This window comes from Ovis canadensis, chromosome 4 (assembly GCF_042477335.2).
Source record: "Ovis canadensis isolate MfBH-ARS-UI-01 breed Bighorn chromosome 4, ARS-UI_OviCan_v2, whole genome shotgun sequence".
NCBI lineage: Eukaryota > Metazoa > Chordata > Mammalia > Artiodactyla > Bovidae > Ovis > Ovis canadensis.
Genome location: NC_091248.1, coordinates 107,716,201 through 107,736,332, shown reverse-complemented (window position 1 = coordinate 107,736,332; position 20,132 = coordinate 107,716,201). Strand labels below are relative to the sequence as shown.

Below are 20,132 nucleotides of genomic sequence, written 5' to 3'. Positions count from 1 at the left end.
CAAGGAGCCAGACCCCCCCCCCCCCCCCACCGCCCCACGCATACCTTTATGTAACATTCATAGCTTTACACTTAACATAGGGTATGGGGGCAGGAAGACACACATTCTTGCTTGGGGTAAGTGGGGCACCACAAAAATATCTCCCAGTCAGTCGCCATCAGTCTCAGGATTTCTTTCACTTTGGGCTTGTAGCAACCCTGTCTCTGTTTCTCCGACCTCTCCCTTGTAGGAGAGAGTTGGATTTCTCCCCAGGCCCTTTCCTTGAGACTGGCTTTTTTGGCTTTGCTTGGCTGCTTTGGGGTTTCAGTTGAGCAAACAGAACACTTTTTCCGCACTTGTTTGCCCAAGGAGTGAGCTATTGCTCCTAATTAGTCCTTCTCCAGCCTAGGGCCCCGCCCTCCCTTCCATAGCACAACCTACAACAATTAGGGACTCATCTGGAGGTTTACTGATGGACGTACAGAAGCAACTTGTTTTAAACACCATCTTAGCTCTCCCAGGGTCATTTGGGCCACAATAGGAAAACTGCCCTATAGAAGTTTGTAATAAGTGCACTGAATGAAGCTAGGGAAGACCACCCTGTTTGGGCCAGGTGTTAGGGTCCCCAGAAGTTCTCTCCTAAGGAACTGGCTACAGGAGCCTGCGTGTTGTACTCATCGGCATTCTCTTGTTCCCAGAGACTGTGGCTCAATGTGGCTCTCATGGGTATATTCGAAATGACCAGGGATGATGCTGTCAAGGATGTGTTGTCGTCGAAGTTGAAATTCTCTATTTCAGTGGCACTGCTGGTGTTTCTGGAGTAGCCCAGGAACATTGAAAGCAACAGAAGAAAAAGAAAGCATTGGTAAGAATCGAATTTTAAAACTGTTGTTTAATTATGTTTTTCCAGCACAGATACCTTCAACCCAGATCTGGGTTGAAGTGAAAAGACACCAAAAAGAAAGTTAAAAATAACACACACTTAGTATTCAGAGATAAGCGCGATGAGTTTTTTTTTCCAATGAAAATAATTTTAGGGTTATTTAGCCAGAGACAGGTAATATGGACTAATAATCTAAAAATGTCTTTGCCATGAAACACCTATAACTGCTAGATAAAATATAATCCACACAATTTTAAATGTATCATTACATTTATGAAAACTAAAGTAAAAATCCCCAGGGCCCAAAATTAAAGATCAATGAGGTATGAGTTCAAGCCGGGCTGCCTGAGGGGCTGGCCAGTCTTGGTGACCCCGGCCCTGGGTTTGTTTGTTTACTGGGGCTATGCTGGTTCTTTGCCGCCGTGCAGGCTTCTCTAGGTGTGCTGGGTGGCGGCTGCTCTCTCGCTGTGCGCGCCTGGGCTTCTCACTGCAGCGGCCTCTCCTGTTGCAGAGTACAGGCTCTAGTGTACAGGGATTTGGTTGCTCTGTGGCACGTGGAATCCTCCCGGAGCAGAGATTGAACTCATGTCCCCTGCGTTGAAGGTGGATTCTTAACCACTGGATCCTCAGGGGAAGTCCAGGCCTTGGGTATTCATGGCCATGTGGCCCAGGAGGTTAAGTATTGGGACCCAGCTCCTGGGACATTAACTTGAGAAAGTTAATTCTTAGATAGGTTGATAAGGAATCTGAGGCCCTCAAGGAGGAGAAGGGAACAAACTTTTTTTTTCTATATTGCTTTATCTTAGTCACAGGAGACTTTTTTTTTTTAAACTGTGAGTTGTAATGGCAACAATCTATTTCTTGTAAGACTAACTTTCTTTAAAGCCAGAGCTAATGATTACACAAAACAACACATCTTGCTCAAGGGTATGTTTTTCCTTCCCCAGTGGCTCAGAGGTTAAAGTGTCCGCCTGCAATGCAGGAGACCTGGGTTCGATCCCTGGGTCGGGAAGATCCCCTGGAGAAGGAAATGGCAACCCACTCCAGTATTCTTGCCTGGAGAATCCCATGGATGGAGGAGCCTGGTGGGCTACAGTCCATGGGGGTCGCAAAGAGTCACTTATCAATGATTACACAAAACAACACATCTTGCTCAAGGGTATGTTTTTCCTTAAGCTCTGTACTAATGATTATGTAATAACAATGTTTCTTGCTTGAGGACATGTTTCTCCTTCTTAACAATAACCCTCTGTCTAATCTTGTTATCTTATGTTGTGGGAGTGGATCTGGTAAAACTTTCCTATTATTTCCTATTGTTAGTTCTAATTCTGTTATCTTAAAATGTATGTTGTGTACACCCGTGGTGGATTCATGTCAATGTATGGCAAAACAAATACAGTATTGTAAAGTAAAATAAAGTTAAAAAAAAAAATGTATGTTGTGGGAGTGGGTCTGGTAAGACCTACTCTTAATGAAAGAAAGAAAGTGAAGTCGCTCAGTCTGACCCCATAGACTAGCCCACTAGGCTCCTCCGTCCATGGAATTTTCCAGGCAAGAGTACTGGAGTGGGTTGCCATTTCCTTCTCCAGGAGATCTTCCTGACCCAGGGATCGGACCGGGGTCTCCTGCATTGCAGGCAGACACTTTACTCTCTGAGCCACCAGGGAAGCCCAAAGTGAAAAGTGAAATTGTTAGTCACTCAGCCATGTCTGACTGTTTATGACCCCATGGACTTTAGCCCCCCAGGTTCCTCTGTCCATGGGGATTCTCCAGGAAAGAAAACTGAAGTGGGTTGCCATGCCCTTCTCCAGGGGCTCTTCCCTGTTGGTTACTAACCAACTGAAGAAGTATATAAAGCCTTGATAAGACTAGTGAGTGGGGCACTCTCCGTCCCCCTTCTGATGTCTATGTCAGAAGCTTTCACTGTCTCTTTTCCACTGTAATAAAACTTCTGCCACATGAAGCTCTGAGTGCCTGAAGCCTTGGCCCTGGTTCTGAAGCTAAATTCTCTTCGGAGATCACGAATCTGACACCGGTCAAGATATTTGCACAAGTCCAGGACTTTCAAAGCCACCTTCTTGACAAAAGGGGATATCAAGGACTTCCCTGGTGATCCAGTGATACCAGGGAATACACCTGGTACCCAAGAATACACCTGCTGATGCAGGGGACACAGGTTCAATCCCTGGTCTGGGAAGATTCCACATGCTACTAAGCCTGCGCTCCATGGCAAAAGAAGCCACCGCAATGAGAAGCCCGTGCACTACAATTAGAGAGCAGCCCCTGCTCTCTGCAGCTAGAGAAAGCTCGCGTGTGTAGCAGTGAAGACCCTGTGCAGTCAAAAATTAATGAGTTAATTTAAAGGGGCAGGGAATACCAGAGAGAAATCCATCCAGTGTCAAAGCCGACATGGATTCTGGGTCAACGATTCCAACTTGGATTCTGGGTCAAAACAAAAGTCTCTGTTGAAAATCCTTATCCTTGGGACTGTCTCAATATTGGTTTGAGATCTGAAATGATACAGGGTCCAGTAACTTCCAAGCTGAGAAACTAATGTAAAAAATTTCTCCTGAGCCATGAATCTCTCTGAGGCATCCAATAGAAGCAAACTTACAATGGTTCTGTGGGGTCAAACCCTGCCCCTCCAACTTAGGCCAACATGAATCCCACAGACATAGGCCTGTTTGAGAAAAGCTCAGATAAAATATTGCAGCTACAGATAGCCCCAAGGCCCAGGGGGTCAGTATCTATGTGAGCGACAGCAGAGAGAAGCAGCAGGGCATCTGATGTGCCTGTAAACAGGAGGGCTTCTACATTGCCTGCAGCGTCTCAGGAGAAAGTGCAACCAGCCAATTTAGAAAGAAGGAAACTGGGGAAGTAAGTGCAAGGGGTCTGTGGCACAGTCTGAAGAGGCTGTTGAAGTATGTGCCTTAAGAACTCTCAAAACCACCAGAACATTCTCCCTTGCAGGACATGGCCTCTGGAAATGGAATCCAAATTGAGTAAGACAGGAACAATAGAAGAAAAGGAAAGAGAACAAATCAGCTAAAAATAGGAACACAACATGGGAATCCTAAAACGCTTAAGTCCATAAGTGAAAGAAAGTGAAGTCGCTCAGTTGTGTCCGGACTCTTTGCAACCCCATGGACTGTAGCCTACCAGGCTCTTCCATCCATGGGATTTTCCAGGCAAGAATACTGGAGTGGGTTGCCATTTCCTTCTCCAGGAGACCTTCCTGACCCAGGGATTGAACCCCGGTCTCCCGCATTGTAGGCAAACGCTTTACCATCTGAGCCACCAGGGAAGTCCATAAATACTTTACAAAAACAACACAAGAGGGAGCTCTGAGCCCAAACCAGACAGCTACCTTGACCAAGCCCTCACTCCCAAAGGTTTAGGAAAACCGTTTTCCATAAACACAAGCATCAGAAAAGGATCATAATCCAAGATCATAATCCAAGGAAGAAAGAGGCTATGAAGCATCTTAACTCCTTACAGACAACGAATGCACGCTAAAAAGACGTGCCTGCAAAACAAACAAAAACCGCAACCCGGCATTTCAGAATGAGCTCAGTTAAGACAATGACAGAGCATATAGGAAAGAGCCAAGCCAGCCAGAACCTAAAGACTTATAAATGCGGTGACAAAATTGAGAAAAGCATCAGCCATTTCTAAAGAAACAAAAATTACTTCCAAAATGAAGGAACACGAAAACGAACAAAGCAGCTAATGCCTTAAGAGAAAGAGGAGAGCAAAAGTCCTTTCCTTGAGTTTCAGAAATAAGAAAGTGGCAGGCAATTAGATAGCAAATATGATCCAACCCACATATAGTGAGCATACCGTAAGAAGAAATTTTAATATTATAATTCAAGAAAACAATCTTGAAGTCAGAAAAAAAAAAGACTGCCAAGTATATGTAAAGGTGAACCATGGCCTGGGAGGTGGTGAAGGACAGGGAGGCCTGGCATGCTGCAGTCCACGGGGTCAAAGAGAGGGGGACACAACTGAGCAGCTAAACAACAACAAATGGCCTGGGAGAACTGACCTGGCATGACCACCTCTGCGACCCCAGAGCGAGGCTATGGAAGCACTGAGAGACAGGATGTGTGGCGAGTCCTTTGTACAGAGCTGCTGCCTTGTTCCACCCCAGCTGAAGGAGAGAGGCTTTCTGCGACCACCCAGAGTCCTTGAGCAGTAGTCCCCAGGGTCTGGGAAACTCAGTAGTTGGGGGCACAACTCCTGCCCAGGGAGTATGGAGGGTGGGAGAAATGGGAGAGCGGGTTTCTTTGATGATGGATGGAGTGATGAGGATCTGTGTGCGTCTGTGTCCAGGAGGCACAGTCCCCCATCCAGTAGTCGGTCGTTTTCTGAGGACCAGATGTGAACTGTACCAGGGAGAGAGCCAGCCTGGAGCCACTGTGAACCCTGCCTGACTCCCTTAAAGGGCAGGGGACACTGACAGCTAGTGCCCGGTGGGCACGGATGCCTGCAGATCCAGGGCCTGGCGGGGGAGGGGTTGAGGGCTTGCCTTGGGGTGAGGAGTGTTAAGTGCATGGCGCATGCTAAGTTGCTTCAGTCTGTCTGACTCTTTGCGATCCTATGGACTGTAGACTGCCAGGCTCCTCTGTCTATGGGGATTCTCCAGGCAAGAATACTGGAGTGGGTTGCCATGCCCTCCTCCAGGGAATCTTCCCAACCCGCAGATGGAACCTGTGTCTCCTGCATCATAGGTGGACTCTTTACCTCTGAGCCACCGGGGAAGCCCGAGGGGTGGTAAGGAAGGGACTTCAAATAACCCAAGAAAGCTCCTAAGAGAAAAAGTCAGTTTCAAAATCAAGAAACAAGGGGCTTCCCCTGTGGTCCAGTGTTTAAGACTCCACCTTCTAATGTAGGGGATTCGGTTTTGATCCCTGGTCAGGGAACTCAGATGCCTCAAGGCCGAAAAGCCAGAGCATAAACGACAGATGCAGTGTTGTAACAAGTTCAATAGAGACCTTAAAGATAGTCCACATTAAAAAAAAAAAATCGTGGGGGCTTCCCTGGCGGTACAGTTCCCTGGTGGTACAGTTCCCTGGTGGTACAGTGGATAAAAGTATACAGGTTTGATTCCTGGTCCGCGAACATTCCGCATACCGTGGAGCAACTAAGCCCACGAACTGCAACTACTGAAGCCCGGGCACCTAGAGGCCATGCTCCTCAACAAGAGAAGCCAGCACAACGAGAAGCCTGAGCATGACAACTAGAGCAAGCTGCTGTGCAACAACAAAGACTCAGCACAATCAGAAATAAATAATAAATACAAATTATATTAAAAAAAATCTTCAACAATAAAATCAAATCAGAAACCTGAAGGAGAGGAGTGACAACCCAGTCCCCACAAAGAAGAGCCATCATAATATAAGGCCATGCTGACTGAAGGGGGGTGATGTGGCCACTTCAGAATTTTGATAATTTTCAGGCACTGGGTGTTTTAATTTCAGAATTGAGGCTGCTGTTGCAGTTTAAAGGGACCAAAGAGCCCTTTTATATTCTAAGAAGGAGCCCATATATGCTTAGGGGGCCTGCCCAGAGACCAGCTTTTACTCAGGAGCAAGAGGAAGACTTTTCCCACTGAAAAAAAATTATAAAAGGAAGAACAAATTTTTGCATTTTGATGATGCCCTCCAACTTGTACTTGTTCAATGTATTGACTGCATGATCTTGTGTTGGTTTTTCTATCACTTGTTACAGAAAGAATCTAACACAGTGACTTAGTAGATAGTAAAGCTTTGGAGCCAGCTGTAGTCTCCTCTATGGGTTAATGTCTGTCCATTTTACAGAATAGATAAATGAGGCAAAGAGGCCTCAGGATTGTCTTACCCAAGGGACCCTTGAGAGCTGGGACTGTCAACATCTAACTCCGTAAGTCTGCTATTATCACCCTTCTTTGAATTAACCTATTCATCCTCACTCCTTTTACTGAACATCTTCCATATGAAAACACTGGGGTTTGCCTAGGGAATATTTAGATCAAGCAGCCACAGATCCTGTTTCCAAGAACAGGCTTATAATAAAATGAAGGGGAAACATTACATGTAAAAGCCAAAAGTGAAAAGAAGGAACTGAGGTGGGTAGGCAGTGGGTGTCACTGACTCTCCACCCCACCATGACTCTAGGCTGTGGGCAAGGGATGCCAGGGCAGCCTGCATGGAGGACCCACCTGGGTACTGTGAGCTGGGAAGTTCCTGAGAGTTTCAAGAAACGGTCACTGTTCTGCTCGGCAGCCAACAGCATGGAGCTCTCACTGGGCTGGGAGGATGATGGCAGGCTGCTTTCAGACTGGATGGAGAAATTGACAGTCAGATGACCGGGTCTGATCTCCAATAGCTCTTGGCCTTCTCAGGCCAGAACCTTGAAGAAATTCACTTATGTCTTCCAGCCTAGTCCTGGGAACTGTTCCTTAAATGTTAAGCCCTGGAATCATCAGACCAAAAGCAGGGCCCCTAGCAGGATCTCCTCTCCCTGATGGACTGCTTTGGCTACTCTGCCTAGAGCCAAGGTCTGATCCTTAGGAACGAGAGCAGCAGAGCTGTAAGGCTGACTTCGAAGTCAGTGACCAAGTACCTAAGGCATATCACTTAAATGTGATGAAGCAAGTGTTTAGATCTTGAAATCTGGAGGTTTAAGGCTATCTAATCTATCATGCTTTTCCTTCTTATGCTTCTACCCTAAGCAGGTACTGGGAAAGCCTTCTGTATGTCAAAAGAAGAAGGAAAAAAAAACCCTTAAATAAACTAAAAGGGAAAACCAAATCCTTAGAACAAATATTTGCAAAAACTCATGATTAAAGGCTTAAAGTTCCCGACATATAAAAAGCTCTGTTTTATAAATCAACTTAGAAAAATGCAAAGTTGCCAACAGGAAAATGGCCAAAGAAAGCAAAAGATAGTGCAAAAAAAAAAAAAAAAAGTTGGCGTTCAAATTCATTGACAATCAAAGAGCTGCTACTTTATTTTTTAACCTGTCATATTAGACAAGGAAAATTTATGCTTCTCAATTGTGATAAGGATACAGTGACACAGTCACTCATATTATTAGAGAGAGTAGAATTTGGTATGAATTTCCTGGAAATAATCTGACAATATGTACTGAGAGCCTTAAAAATGTTCACACCCTTTGAATTCTGCTTCTAAATCTATTCTGGGAAAACCATCAGAAATGTGGACTATACATAAATGCTTGTTTTAGCATCAGTTACAATAAGGAAAAGTTAGGAATTACTCTGAATGTCCGATATTAGAGGAATGGTGAAGTAAATTTTAACTCATTCATACAATTGAATAGCATGAAATTATCAAAATGATGTGTACAGAGGGCTTTTGAAAGAAATGGGAAATGCTTATGATACATGATATAATCTAAACTGGAAAAAAAGCAACATTGAGAAATATATTTATATATGTAATGTCCTCAAAGATATAAATTAAAAATTAAGATGAAAGACTAGAAGAATATAGGCCAAAATGTTCCAAATGATTGCTTAGCGCTAGAGAGGAGTGGGGGTGATTTTTCTGTAATTTTCTGATTTTTCTTCAGTGAACATTATTCCTTTATAACACTGAGAAAAAAAAATTAACCCAGAAAACAATTTTTTAGTGAGTTCAGTACTTTATCTCTTTTTAGGAAAATAAAATTACTTTTTAATGTCTGTAGATCTCAGTGTGGTGTGCGCATATCACTGATTTGAAAAAGAAGGCTGCTGATCCCCACGCAGTGCTAGACTCTAACATCCATCCATTCTCCAGAGACGGTACATCTCCAATTCCCAGCTGACCCTATGGATCTTGGCAGGATCTTGGTGAAACTTACTGTTTCTGCAGAGCGGCAGGGCAACTTGGGCACCAGGCAGTGAGAGATTCGGATTCTTGGATCTTTGGTGGTGATGGATAGACCTCTCTGCAGAATGTTCACCAAACGGATCCAGAACTGAAACACGGTCTCGGGGTGTTTTTCGTGGAGCCTCAGGTAGTAGATCTTTTCAGTCACTGTCCTAACCCTTAGGATGCGCTGGAGCCGGTCGTAGATTCGCAGTTCCACGTACTTCAGGGGCAGAATCCTGGGCACAATCAGGAAATTCCCATGACAGAGGCCCCAGTGGTTTTAATGAAACCCATTAGACTCCTGCCTCTGGGGGATGCCGGAGAGCGAAAGCTTGTTGTCTGAGGGTGGAAAAGATCACTAAAACCTATTCTTCTCTGATTTCTAGAGCCTTGGTTATTAAAGAGTCTGCTCAAACCAATAACAATGGCTGATGGTTGATGTGTGCAATCTCATTTAACCCTCACAACAACCCCTTGATGAAGGAACAATAAGTAGTATTAATTCCCTGTTACAGAATTTGAAACTGTGGCTCAGAGAAGCTAGGTGATTTGCCCAAGCTTAGATCTTCTTAGGTAGGAACGGGAACTAAGATTTTCTGACTCCATCTCCAGGTCTCCTCCTCCCTAGATCCTGAGTAACTGTGCTGAAAGAGTAGCGAGAAGGATGGAGGTCTGGTGTTTTACATCCAGTATTTTTTTTCAATTTCAATACCTCATAATCCTATTTGACTTTCATATCGCTCACCTTTCTTTTTGAAAACTTCCAAGTCTATATTGACAAAACAAAAATAAGCAAAAGGAAGCCAAGATTCTCGAAAACTAGGAAGAGACAGGATCTGGTGCTCTACCCTAGCACCAAGTACAGCACTTGGTACATACAGACACTAAATAAATACTTGTTAAATGATCGAAGGAAGTCTACACAGTTTATGCTAAAGAACACTGTCCTTTCTTCTTGTCTAGAGACCAGTGGCAAAACACTTCAGTTGTTCACTCAGCCCCTTCCAGCACCTCCCTCAAATCTTCCTTTACCTGCTGAGGGTGATGACTGGGGCACTCCCAGGTGTGCTCCAGGTGGAAAACTGACCCTGGGGCCAGGTGATGTTGGCCATCAGGAGGATGTTGGGTAGTGGCAAGGAGGGTACGGATGAGGTCACCCCAAGGATCACAGTGGTTGGCCCTTCACAGTCATCCATCCAGTTCCCCGGCTTAGTGACCTAGAAGTTAGCCCCAGGCACATGGAGTCAGAGAGAAACAGAAGACAGGGGTGGAAGATTACAGGTGCTAGAAAACGGCACTTCAACTTGGCAACAGGCTTGGAGCACCTGTGTTCTTGCGCACCGGGCTGGGCCATGACCTGCCATCCATCCTTCCTGTGGGTTCTCCCCAAAGAGACTTTAGGTCATTGGCAACAGGAAGCTGGTCACCCTCCTCTGTGTCCTTTGCATGACTAACTTTAAAAGGACGTACTGGTAAGACAAAGCTGATCACCACTTCATTCCTCCGTCCTTGGGCAGAAGAAGGCAGCACAGGTTTCTAATGGTCTGGAAGGGGGATTATGCAAAGAAAGTTCCAGAAGGGGAGGAGAATGAGGAAAAAGCTGTTGAATGGGGAAGATCCAGGCAGCCCAACTTGAGAGAGTTTTGGGGAGCTTCCCTCAAGATGAATGATGGTCAGTCTGGCTTGCTGCTGGGTCCTGAGAGGAATACCTGTTCTCTTGCAGCGCTCAGGGCTGTGGCAGGACAGGAAGATGGCAGCCTGGCACTTGGGCGCAGTCTCAGCTGAGACACCCCCACGCCTCACTGTCCAGGACAGGCAGATAAGCACCAGCACTGTAGCATCCAAGAAAGCACAGGGATCAGGATCTAAGGGGTGAGCCCTATGTTCCCAAGACCAGAGGGCCTTCTCCCAGTGTCCCAGACTCTGCAAGATCATCAAGGCCATTCACAGCCTGCGATGGATCTGCAGGGGGAGAGCCCCAGCAATGCCTGAAATGTAGGTTTCCACAAGCCTTGTAGATGGTACTCTGAGAAAAGTGAATTTTGATTTTGAGAAGAAATAAGAGTAACATTTCTTGAAGCCCATGTTGTGGAATGAAATTCATATGTGCTACAAAACACAGAGGGCCACACACAGAGAGTAATACATCAATGTTTGCAGGTGATGTTTCTTGGCAGTGATGGTAGCTGGTGACACTGAGGAGAGGGGAAGGAGGGAGCAGCATAACTCTGGGCTGGATCATTTCAAAGCAGCTTTTAGCTCTGACGAGCTAGCTTCAGCAGGCAGGCTTTTCCCCTCCCTGGCACGTCTGAGTCTCCTGGGGCAGCTCAGGGTTGGGGAAGACCTGGAGCTATGAACCAGCTCTCTGAGACCTGGGGGACCTCATCAGAAAGAGTCTCACTACTCTGTGAAACGGTCTCCAAATTAAGTTCAACACCCACCTCCGATTATTTCCACCCTCTCTCCCGGGGTTCTCATCACTTTTCAACTCCACCAAATAGATTCCTGACTGCAGACCCTCCCTGTGCATTCCAGCCTCCTGGCTTCACCCAAGAGCTTGAAAACCTTTCCCTCTGCCTGAAAGGTTTTCACTGCCAACTCTTCTGCTTACCAAAGTCTTAGGCACACCTCAAAGACGCGCTTTCCCAGAATACGGGGAAAGCTTCCACAACCGCCCATGTCGAGGGTTTGCTCTTCTCATGCTATAGGGCTCAGCAGGTCTAAACCCTCTGACATAGAGCTTTCTTTAACAACTGCCATTTCACATTATGTCCGTCGAACCTCCAAAGTCGCAAGCTTCTTGGCCAGGGGCACTATCTCATCTCTCTTTGCATCTCCTGCCCCTCACACAGCTTGTTGACAAACTGGTGATCTATACCTGCCACGTAGCACAGGGGGTCACCAGCCAGACCACTTGGGGGGGGGAGCACCCTGGTAAAATGTCACATGGATTGAAATGACCATCCCGTGCTCTTGGTGGCTCCATGCTCCTGAGGCCACACTCACTCACTTGAGTGGGTCATATTACTACTCTTCTGGGAATCAGTAGAATCTGGGCAAGGCTAATTTGTCCAGGACCTTGCTCTCATGCAAGGGTGTTTGTAAGACATCCTAGAAAGAAGGAGTTAGGGTTTCAGAGCAGAGATTCTGACAGCCGCCTTCACCCCGTTTTACCAGTCGGTATGTACTGGTGGCCCCAGAACTGTGGACCCCCACCTCACCCCTGGAAAATGGGTCCTGCTATCTCCTTCTGCAGGTATAACTCTATTTCCCCAAAGTATCTGAACTGCAGGGAGGCCTGTGATGCTGTAGGCACAAACCGAGGTGAACTTGGGATCTAGACACTCTTGTTTTCTCTGGCTCTACCTGCTTCCCTGCTTCTTCCTCCTCCCCACGGCTTTCAAAGGCCATGGCATTTGGGGGCCAAACCCTGGGACTAGGCTTTGGGGTACAGGGGTGGGGGGGAGGTGAGGAGAGGGTCCCTGAGTGCACAAGGGTACCTGGACAAAGATGCTTTCAAACACCACTGAGTCAGAGAACAAGTTGAATTCTGGAGAATGAATCAGTTGACAAAGGAGGCCATCTTCCACCCCAAGTTCCACTCCAGGGCCTGGTTCCCTGACCTCAGGTGGGAGGCCCCGAATTTTACTCATTGGTTCTTGGGAAGAATGGGCTGGGGAACATCTCTGGGGCTCCACGCAGACCCAGCCCAACTCCAAGGTGATGTTGTGACCTCTTCTTCCCCCACCTCCACAGCACCACCCCTCCCGATGTAGGGCTGTCCCCCAGGCTGGGGGGGTGGGGGATGCTGCGGGCTCACAATGGCAGAAATGACATCAAGGAATGTGACGGGTAACAACAGGAAAGGAAGGCAGACAAGAGGCAAGGAAGGGTTGGCAGTGAGCAGGGCGTGTCTCTCCCCTTCCCTACTCCCTACAGACCAGCAGCCTCCTCCATTCTTCACTCAGCCTCCTCACACACACACAAGGAAAACGAGTCTCCCAAGGCTGTGGCCTGATTGTGAGCTGCCAGAGTAGCAAGGGAGTCTCTCAAGCCTCCCACAAAAACTTTCTCTCTCTGTGTGACCTGCTCGCCCAAATGCCAGGCCTTCACCAGGCCAGGGGAGGTCAGGATGGGGGCCACAATGCAGCCCAATCTTTCCTTCCCACCTCATGAGATGAAAAAAAAATTTTTTTTTAACATCAGGTTATTGATGTTTAAAAGCAAAGAGGTTTATTTATTTGGAAGCTGTGCGCGAACGAGGAAGTGTATGCTGGAGCATCAGTGAAAAGATCATGAAAACCAACTGTTATCTTTTTAGGAATTTGAACGAGCCAGTTAAACACAGCCATTATTTAAAATTTAATAATATAAACTGGTAATAGTAAATAAGTTATATAAAAAGCAAGGTCATAGATGCCCAAACTCATCACTTCTTAATCGTTTTACTCTATTTTATGTCTCTTTATTCCCTTGGGGTTATTGGTTTCTATTGGTAGAAATGATATATAATGTGCTACCATTGCGTCTCTCTTCTCAGGGTGTACAGAAAGTTCACAGTGGTTGCTGTCTTGAAACCAGCCATGCTGGGAGGTGTTTACACAATGGAAATCAGCCAGTGCTAAAATCTGGCCTTAATTTATTGCCATTGTGATTGTCTAAAGGGATAAAGAAAATGTCAGTGATGCCAATTAAAAGAGTGTCTATAGCTGTTACACTGTGGACACAAAGAAAAATCTGAGGAAATGATCTTCCAGGATTTGAAACGTATTATCTAAATTAGCAAAGAAGGTGCTGGTCATTATCCTTAACAGAGTTCCGAAAGGCGACTTTGTTATTTCACATTCCCCTTATTCACGAATGTAAGTGGAAAAATTAGCCAGCATTCATGTCAGAACTACACTGGCTTGTTAGTTACACAGGTTGGCTAGGAACACAAAAATTCGACAAAAATCCATGAAAGCTTTCTATGAGAATCATCTGGCATCTGAAAGTTACAGTAGAATATTGTGTAGTCTATTGTTGTAAATTGTGTGCTTTAAAGTAAATTTTTATTAAGTAAAATGTTATAAAGTAAGATTTTTTTAAGAAAAAAAGTGTATACTTATATGTATTTCCCCTTTCCACCGCCCCCTTGGAAAGCTGGTGGTTAGACAGTTAACAGCTCACCACTGTGGTGGTGCCAACTACTCCTCTCCCACTGCAATTCTTTCCCTGGTTCCAGGACACGAAACTTTCCCTTAAAGGCATCTTCAGGTTGCATGAAGTTGAGGAGGGATGAGCCATTTGTTACCTCTCTCAGACATTGGCTGTACAGCTACAGGCTCACTTGGTGCTTCAACAGGCCAAGGGGTGAGTTCTCTCATCTTTTAAACTCTCAAGACACACACTGCTGCAGTCCACCATGACTGCGCTTGAATCTTCTGCTGCCTCTCCTATCAGGAGGGAAACCTGCTTCTCATTGTTTTCCCAAAGCTGTGACATCAGAAGCAGGATTAGCTTATTTCTTCTTAAGACCCACTCATTAGAAGAAAAAATTCTTCTTTTATTGATGCAAAGTCTGTAAGACCAGGGATTTAAACACTTCAAGACTATTACTTTCCTTTTCTTATCTCAGTGCACTCTGTAACATTATTTCTCCTTTCCTTGCAAAAAGAAAAAACAAAAAACAAACAGGAAACTTCTCTTACAATGTTTGTAGCATAAACCAAAAATTTAAACAATATAGAGAACATCAGCATGACCGCTTATGCTAGAGTACCTCACTCACTTGCATAGGAAGTTCTAGTGTTAAATAAGTGGAAGAATGTTCTCTGAAACACTGTTTGCAGTAACAAAAGACTGGAGACAACTTAAATGTCCATCAACAGGGCAGCAGTTAAATTATGATACAAACCCTAACCTTAACCCTAACCATAATCTATAATGTAATGGTTTGCAGCCCATGAAAAAATAGGTAGCTTTATATATACTGATAAGGAATGATTCAGTTCAGTTCAGTTCAGTTGCTCAGTCGTGTCTGACTCTTTGCAACCCCATGAATCGCAGCACGCCAGGCCTCCCTGTCCATCACCATCTCCCGGAGTTCACTCAGACTCACATCCATTGAGTCAGTGATGCCAGCCAGCCATCTCATCCTCTGTCGTCCCCTTCTCCTCCTGCCCCCAATCCCTCCCAGCATCAGAGTCTTTTGCAATGAGTCAACTCTTCACATGAGGTGGCCAAAGTACTGGAGTTTCAGCTTTAGCATCATTCCTTCCAGAGAAATCCCAGGGCTGATCTCCTTCAGAATGGACTGGTTGGATCTCCTTGCAGACCAAGGGACTCTCAAGAGTCTTCTCCAACACCACAGTTCAAAAGCATCAATTCTTCGGCGCTCAGCCTTCTTCACAGTCCAACTCTCACATCCATACATGACCACTGGAAGAACCATAGCCTTGACTAGACAGACCTTTGTTGGCAAAGTAATGTCTCTGTTTTTGAATATACTATCTAGGGTTGGTCATAACTTTCCTTCCAAGGAGTAAAGGACTGATTACCAAGACATTAAGTTAAAACAAGATGCAGAACAATATATATAATATGCCATCACTTGGGTAAAATGAATTTAAAAGAATATATACCCATATGAACATGTTTGAACATGCCCAGAAACTTCTGGGAGGATAAAAATGTGGTTGTGTTAGGAGGGGTAGGGCACTGGCAACTGTGGTGAAAAGAAAGGACTTATTTTTCACAGTATATATATAATATATACTATATACTATAGTATATACTATATATAGCATATATAAAATATATAACACATACAGTATATACTGTATACAGTATATATATAATTATGTATATATTATATAATATATAGTATATACAGTATATACTATATATAGTACATATACTATATACACATATACAGTATATATACATATAGTATATATACTATATATAGTATATACTATACACACACATACAGTATATATATGTATAGTATATAAATATATAGCATATATACTATATACAGTATATACTATATATATACAGTAAGTATTATATAGATGTGAATTATTTACCTTGAGCATGTATTATATTTAAATATTATATATGTATAATAATATATATTAATATATATAGTATATAGTATGTATATACAGTAAATATATATATGCTTGAATTATCTACCTTGAGCATGTATTTCCTTTTGAAATAAATAAATTTTAAAATAAAAAGTGTTAGAGAATTATCCTATGTATGGCCCTACAAATATTTGCTGAGAAGCAACTATGTTTGTCAAAGTATGCCACATATTGGAAGAACCATTACTAGCTCTAAAAGTAGTCTGATCAGGGTTGTGGACATGGTTAGGGCTGTCTTAGACATAACTCTCTACTTGTTGAGGCTAAAAAAAAACCAAAAACATATTTGAAGAAATAAGGGTGGGAAACTTTCCAAATGTAATAGAAGCTGTAAACCTACATCTATACAAAGAATAAGAACACTAGAAACTGTAAATATGTAAACTTTAAAAATATACATATTAAAATATATATTATAGGGCTTCCCTGGTGGCTCAGACATTGAAGAATCTACCTGCAACTCAGGACACCCGGGTTTAATCCCTGGGTTGGGAAGATTCCCTGGAAAAGGAAATGGCTACCCACTTCAGCATGGACAGAGAAGCCTAGAAACGGTAAATATATGAGCAAAATTTTAAATATGCATATTAAAATATATATTGTATATAACTTTAAGAGTTCTTTAAATAAGTTGTTTTAAAAATTACAACAATACAATATGTAACATCAAATTTAGAACACATGCAGAAGTAAAATACATGACAAGAATGGCACATTGAATAAGAGTGTGGTGATAAAATGTACTGTTGCATGGCTCTGACATTATACATGAGCAGTATAATACCATTTGAAGGTAGACTGTAGTAAGTTGAAGATGTCTATTGTAAATCCTAGAAGAGAGAAACCATTAAAAAAATTAAACGAAAGAGATATAACTAATAAATCCATAGTGGAAAATACAACACTGAAGAATTTTCAGTTAATCCAAAAGAAGAAAGAAAACAGCAATAAAGACAGTTAATGCTCAGTGGTGATTTATTTTTTAAAACTATTTTAATATATGTTTTATTTTTTTCCATTTTGGCTGTGCTGGGTCTTCATTGCCACATGTGGGCTCTTTGTTGGGGCATGTGGGTTTCTCTTATTGCAGAACATAGGCTCAAGAGCACAGGATCAATAGCTGTGCCACACGGGCTTGGTTGCCCTGTGGCATCTGGGACCTCCATTCCCTGACCAGGGATTGAACCCAGGTCCCCTGCAGTGGAAGGCGGATTCTTAAACACTGGACCACCAGGGAACTCCCTCAAGTGATGAATGCTGAGTCATCAAATCGGCATAGGTTTGCCATATAAAGCAAATCAAGTTTGTTGGCATTATTAATACTGTGTGTGCAAAGCAGCACATAAAACAAGCATTGTAAGTTATAGGCCCTTTATAATTTTAAATTTTGTTACAATAAGTTTGCTTAGGAAAAAAAATCTCACATGTGCCCACATAAGAATTACCTCTAGGGTGATAAAACTCATTATTGACTTATTTTTCTTTACTGCATTTTGAAGTGTCCTTGAAAACGGAAAAAAAAAAAAAAAAAACCACCAACCAACCCGTGATGTAGACAAAAGAGCTGCATACTGGAAGAGACCATCAATTAATTCAATGACATCATCTAAGTTACTTAGTTTCCTTCTTTTTCCTTTGTGGTAAAAATGATAAGACATCACCCAATACACTAGCCACCAACCACATGTGATTACTGAGCGCTTGAAATGTGGCTAATCCAAATGCAGGTGTGTTGTAAGTGTAAAAGACTCACCAATACAAACACACACTTAGAACAAAAAAAAAAATGTAAAACGTCTCATTAATAACTTTTCATGTTGATTACATATTGAAATATTCTTAATGTATTAGGTTAGCTAAAATTTGTTTAAAATACCTTTTCCTGTTTCTTTTTTCTTTTTCATGTGACCACTACACAATTTTAAATCATATATACGGCTTGCATTATACCTTTATTGGACAGTGCTGAACTAAATCGTATCTTCTAGTCCTTAATATTCTGATACTTATCCTAAGCTTCAGGAGTGCAGCGCTTCAGATCCAGAAAGCATACATTTAAAGCAGTTCATTCTCTTCATTCTATTCCACTAGATGGCACTAGAGTTACAGCTTCAAGCTAACAACATAGTTTAAAATAGTTGCAGTTCTCTAAACTGCTTAGTTTCAGCTCCACGCCCTTACTCACACTATTTTCTCTACTGGGAAACTCTTTCCTAACTAGATAGCCTATTCATTTTTAAAAAATTCAGATCCTCTGGGACATCCCTGTGGTCCACTGGTTAGGATTCTGAGCTTTCCCTGCCAAGGGCCTGGATTCAATCTCTGGTTGGGAAACTAAAATCCCACAAGCCACGTGGCACAACCAATATAAAGAAATTAAAAATAAAACTCAGATCCTTAATATCCGTCTCCTGTCCATAAATAACTTTATGTAGCCACTGTCCATATTATTTATGTAGCCATATTATTCTATAGTAAATCCATGAAATATTGTTTACATGCATCCCCCCTTCTATCTTGCATATTATCTGAGATAGGTAGTGATGAGATTTTAGTTGATGCCTGGCATCCGGCACGCAGTAGGTGCTATAAGCAATGTTATCAGGATAGGCCAAGTTAGCAAAAAGTCCACATCGCAGTAGCATAAGACAACAGAGGGGCACTTCCCTGGTGGTTCAGTGGTTTAGACTCTGAGCTCTCGGACCAATCCCTAGTCGGTAACTAGATCCTACATGCAGCAACTAAGAGTTCACATGCTGCAACTAAAGATCCTACATACCACAGCTAAGACCTGGCACAGCCAAATAAATAAATAGAATACAATGTATTAAAAAAAAAGGCAAAGTTTTTTTCTTGTGTACATGTTCATCAGGGATCAGCTGAAGGCTCTGCTCCAGGACCCATGTTAATGGAACAAATCCATCTAGAGTTTTGCTGGTGACTATGGCAGAAGCAAAGAGGGCTCTGTGCCTGTGCTTTGGAGGTCTCTGAACCTGTGCTTAAATGCACCAACCTAGAATTGACACAAATCATTTCTACTCACAAGTTACTGGCCAGAACTAATTATATGGCCCAATTCAATGCAAGGATATCAGAAAGTGCGATTCTATCATGTGCTTGGAAGGCAAGGGCAGAAATATTTGAGGAATGTTAATGATGATCTTTCCAGTAGCCATGTACGTATGTGTGAGTTGGACTATAAAGAAGGCTGAGCGCCCAAAAATTGATGCTTTCAAACTGCAGTGCTGGAGAAGACTCTTGAGAGTCCCTGGGACAGCAAGGACATCAAACCAGTCAATCCTAAAGGAAATCAACCTTAATACACATTGGACGGACTGATGCTGAAGCTGAAGCTCCACTACTTTGGCCACCTGATTTGAAGAGCCAATTCATTGGAAAAGACTCTGATGCTATAAAAGACTGAGGCTAGGAGGAGAAGGGGGCAACAGAGGATGAGATGGTTGGATGGCATTATCAACTCGATGGACATGAGTCTGAGCAAACTCCAGGAGATAGCGAAGGACAGGGAAGGCTGGCGTGCTGCAGTCCATGGGGTCACAAAGAATTGTACATGACTTATTGACTGAACAAGTGACTACTAATAACCCTTCTAGTCAATAACCTTTCAGCTATTTCTCCTGCAGGTAGAACACATTCACTATATATTCCGCCACAAAGGAAACAACCCAAGAATTCTCTTCAGTCATGTCAAGTTCAAATTCAAGAATCTGCATGATGCACAATAGTTGCTATTGACAGTTTCAGACGTGGCTGAGCTAGAGAACGATAAACTGAAACAAGCCATGTGCCGCACATCTAATGTACTCTGGTGGAACAGGGACAGGATAAATGCAGTCAGGTGAGTGGGGACAAATGGAAGACACAACAGCCTAGGGACTGTGATGTTCCACTGTGTGGATGTGATGACAGCCCCTTACCTGGAGCAAAGGGAATAGTTCTTGATTAGCTCTCAATTCTGCTTCTTGGGAAGATATCCTTCGGCCACTGTTCTCTGTTCTAAGCTGCAAAGTTTTCAGGGTGGTTGCTGCAGTATAACCTAATTTGTCCTGACTGATAAATCAGAACCTAGAGGGGGTGTTACATATTATTTAAAAAGAAACACTTAATACGTATGAATAACTAACGTGGAGGGCAGCAAAGATCTTACTGGAGGCTGGAAGGTCAGCAATCCATGTTATACAGTAGCAAAGCATTTGGTAAAATTGTGGCCTGCAGTAACTTAGTTATTTAATAACCTACCTAATAAGCTAGGAGAGT

General features: G+C 43.3%; 1 protein-coding gene across 2 annotated transcripts; it reads right to left on the bottom strand.

Moving 5' to 3' along the window:
* Positions 1 to 425: 425 nt before the first annotated feature.
* Positions 426 to 19,929, bottom strand: GARIN1A (golgi associated RAB2 interactor 1A). 2 transcript variants are annotated; one of them, XM_069588832.1, is made up of 5 exons: positions 19,793 to 19,929; positions 9,754 to 9,938; positions 8,711 to 8,957; positions 7,062 to 7,180; positions 426 to 794 (listed from the first exon to the last, which is right to left on the bottom strand). In XM_069588832.1, exons 2-5 carry the CDS (start codon positions 9,915 to 9,917, stop codon positions 596 to 598), a joined length of 729 nt encoding a protein of 242 aa, XP_069444933.1. In that variant the 5' UTR covers positions 9,918 to 9,938; positions 19,793 to 19,929; the 3' UTR covers positions 426 to 595. The 2 variants fall into 2 exon arrangements, with proteins under 2 accessions (XP_069444933.1, XP_069444931.1); XM_069588830.1 differs by lacking the exon at positions 19,793 to 19,929 and adding an exon at positions 12,222 to 12,489.
* Positions 19,930 to 20,132: the final 203 nt, after the last annotated feature.

What these genes read in the sequence shown, in the direction of transcription:
- GARIN1A (XM_069588830.1), bottom strand. Translation starts at nt 12,374, where the DNA reads ATGAGTAAAATTCGGGGCCTCCCACCTGAGGTCAGGGAACCAGGCCCT. An exon ending in TTGAAAGCATCTTTGTCCAG is followed by an intron (nt 9,939 to 12,221) that starts GTACCCTTGTGC and finishes GCTAACTTCTAG; the next exon opens with GTCACTAAGCCGGGGAACTG. An exon ending in CCAGTCATCACCCTCAGCAG is followed by an intron (nt 8,958 to 9,753) that starts GTAAAGGAAGAT and finishes GATTGTGCCCAG; the next exon opens with GATTCTGCCCCTGAAGTACG.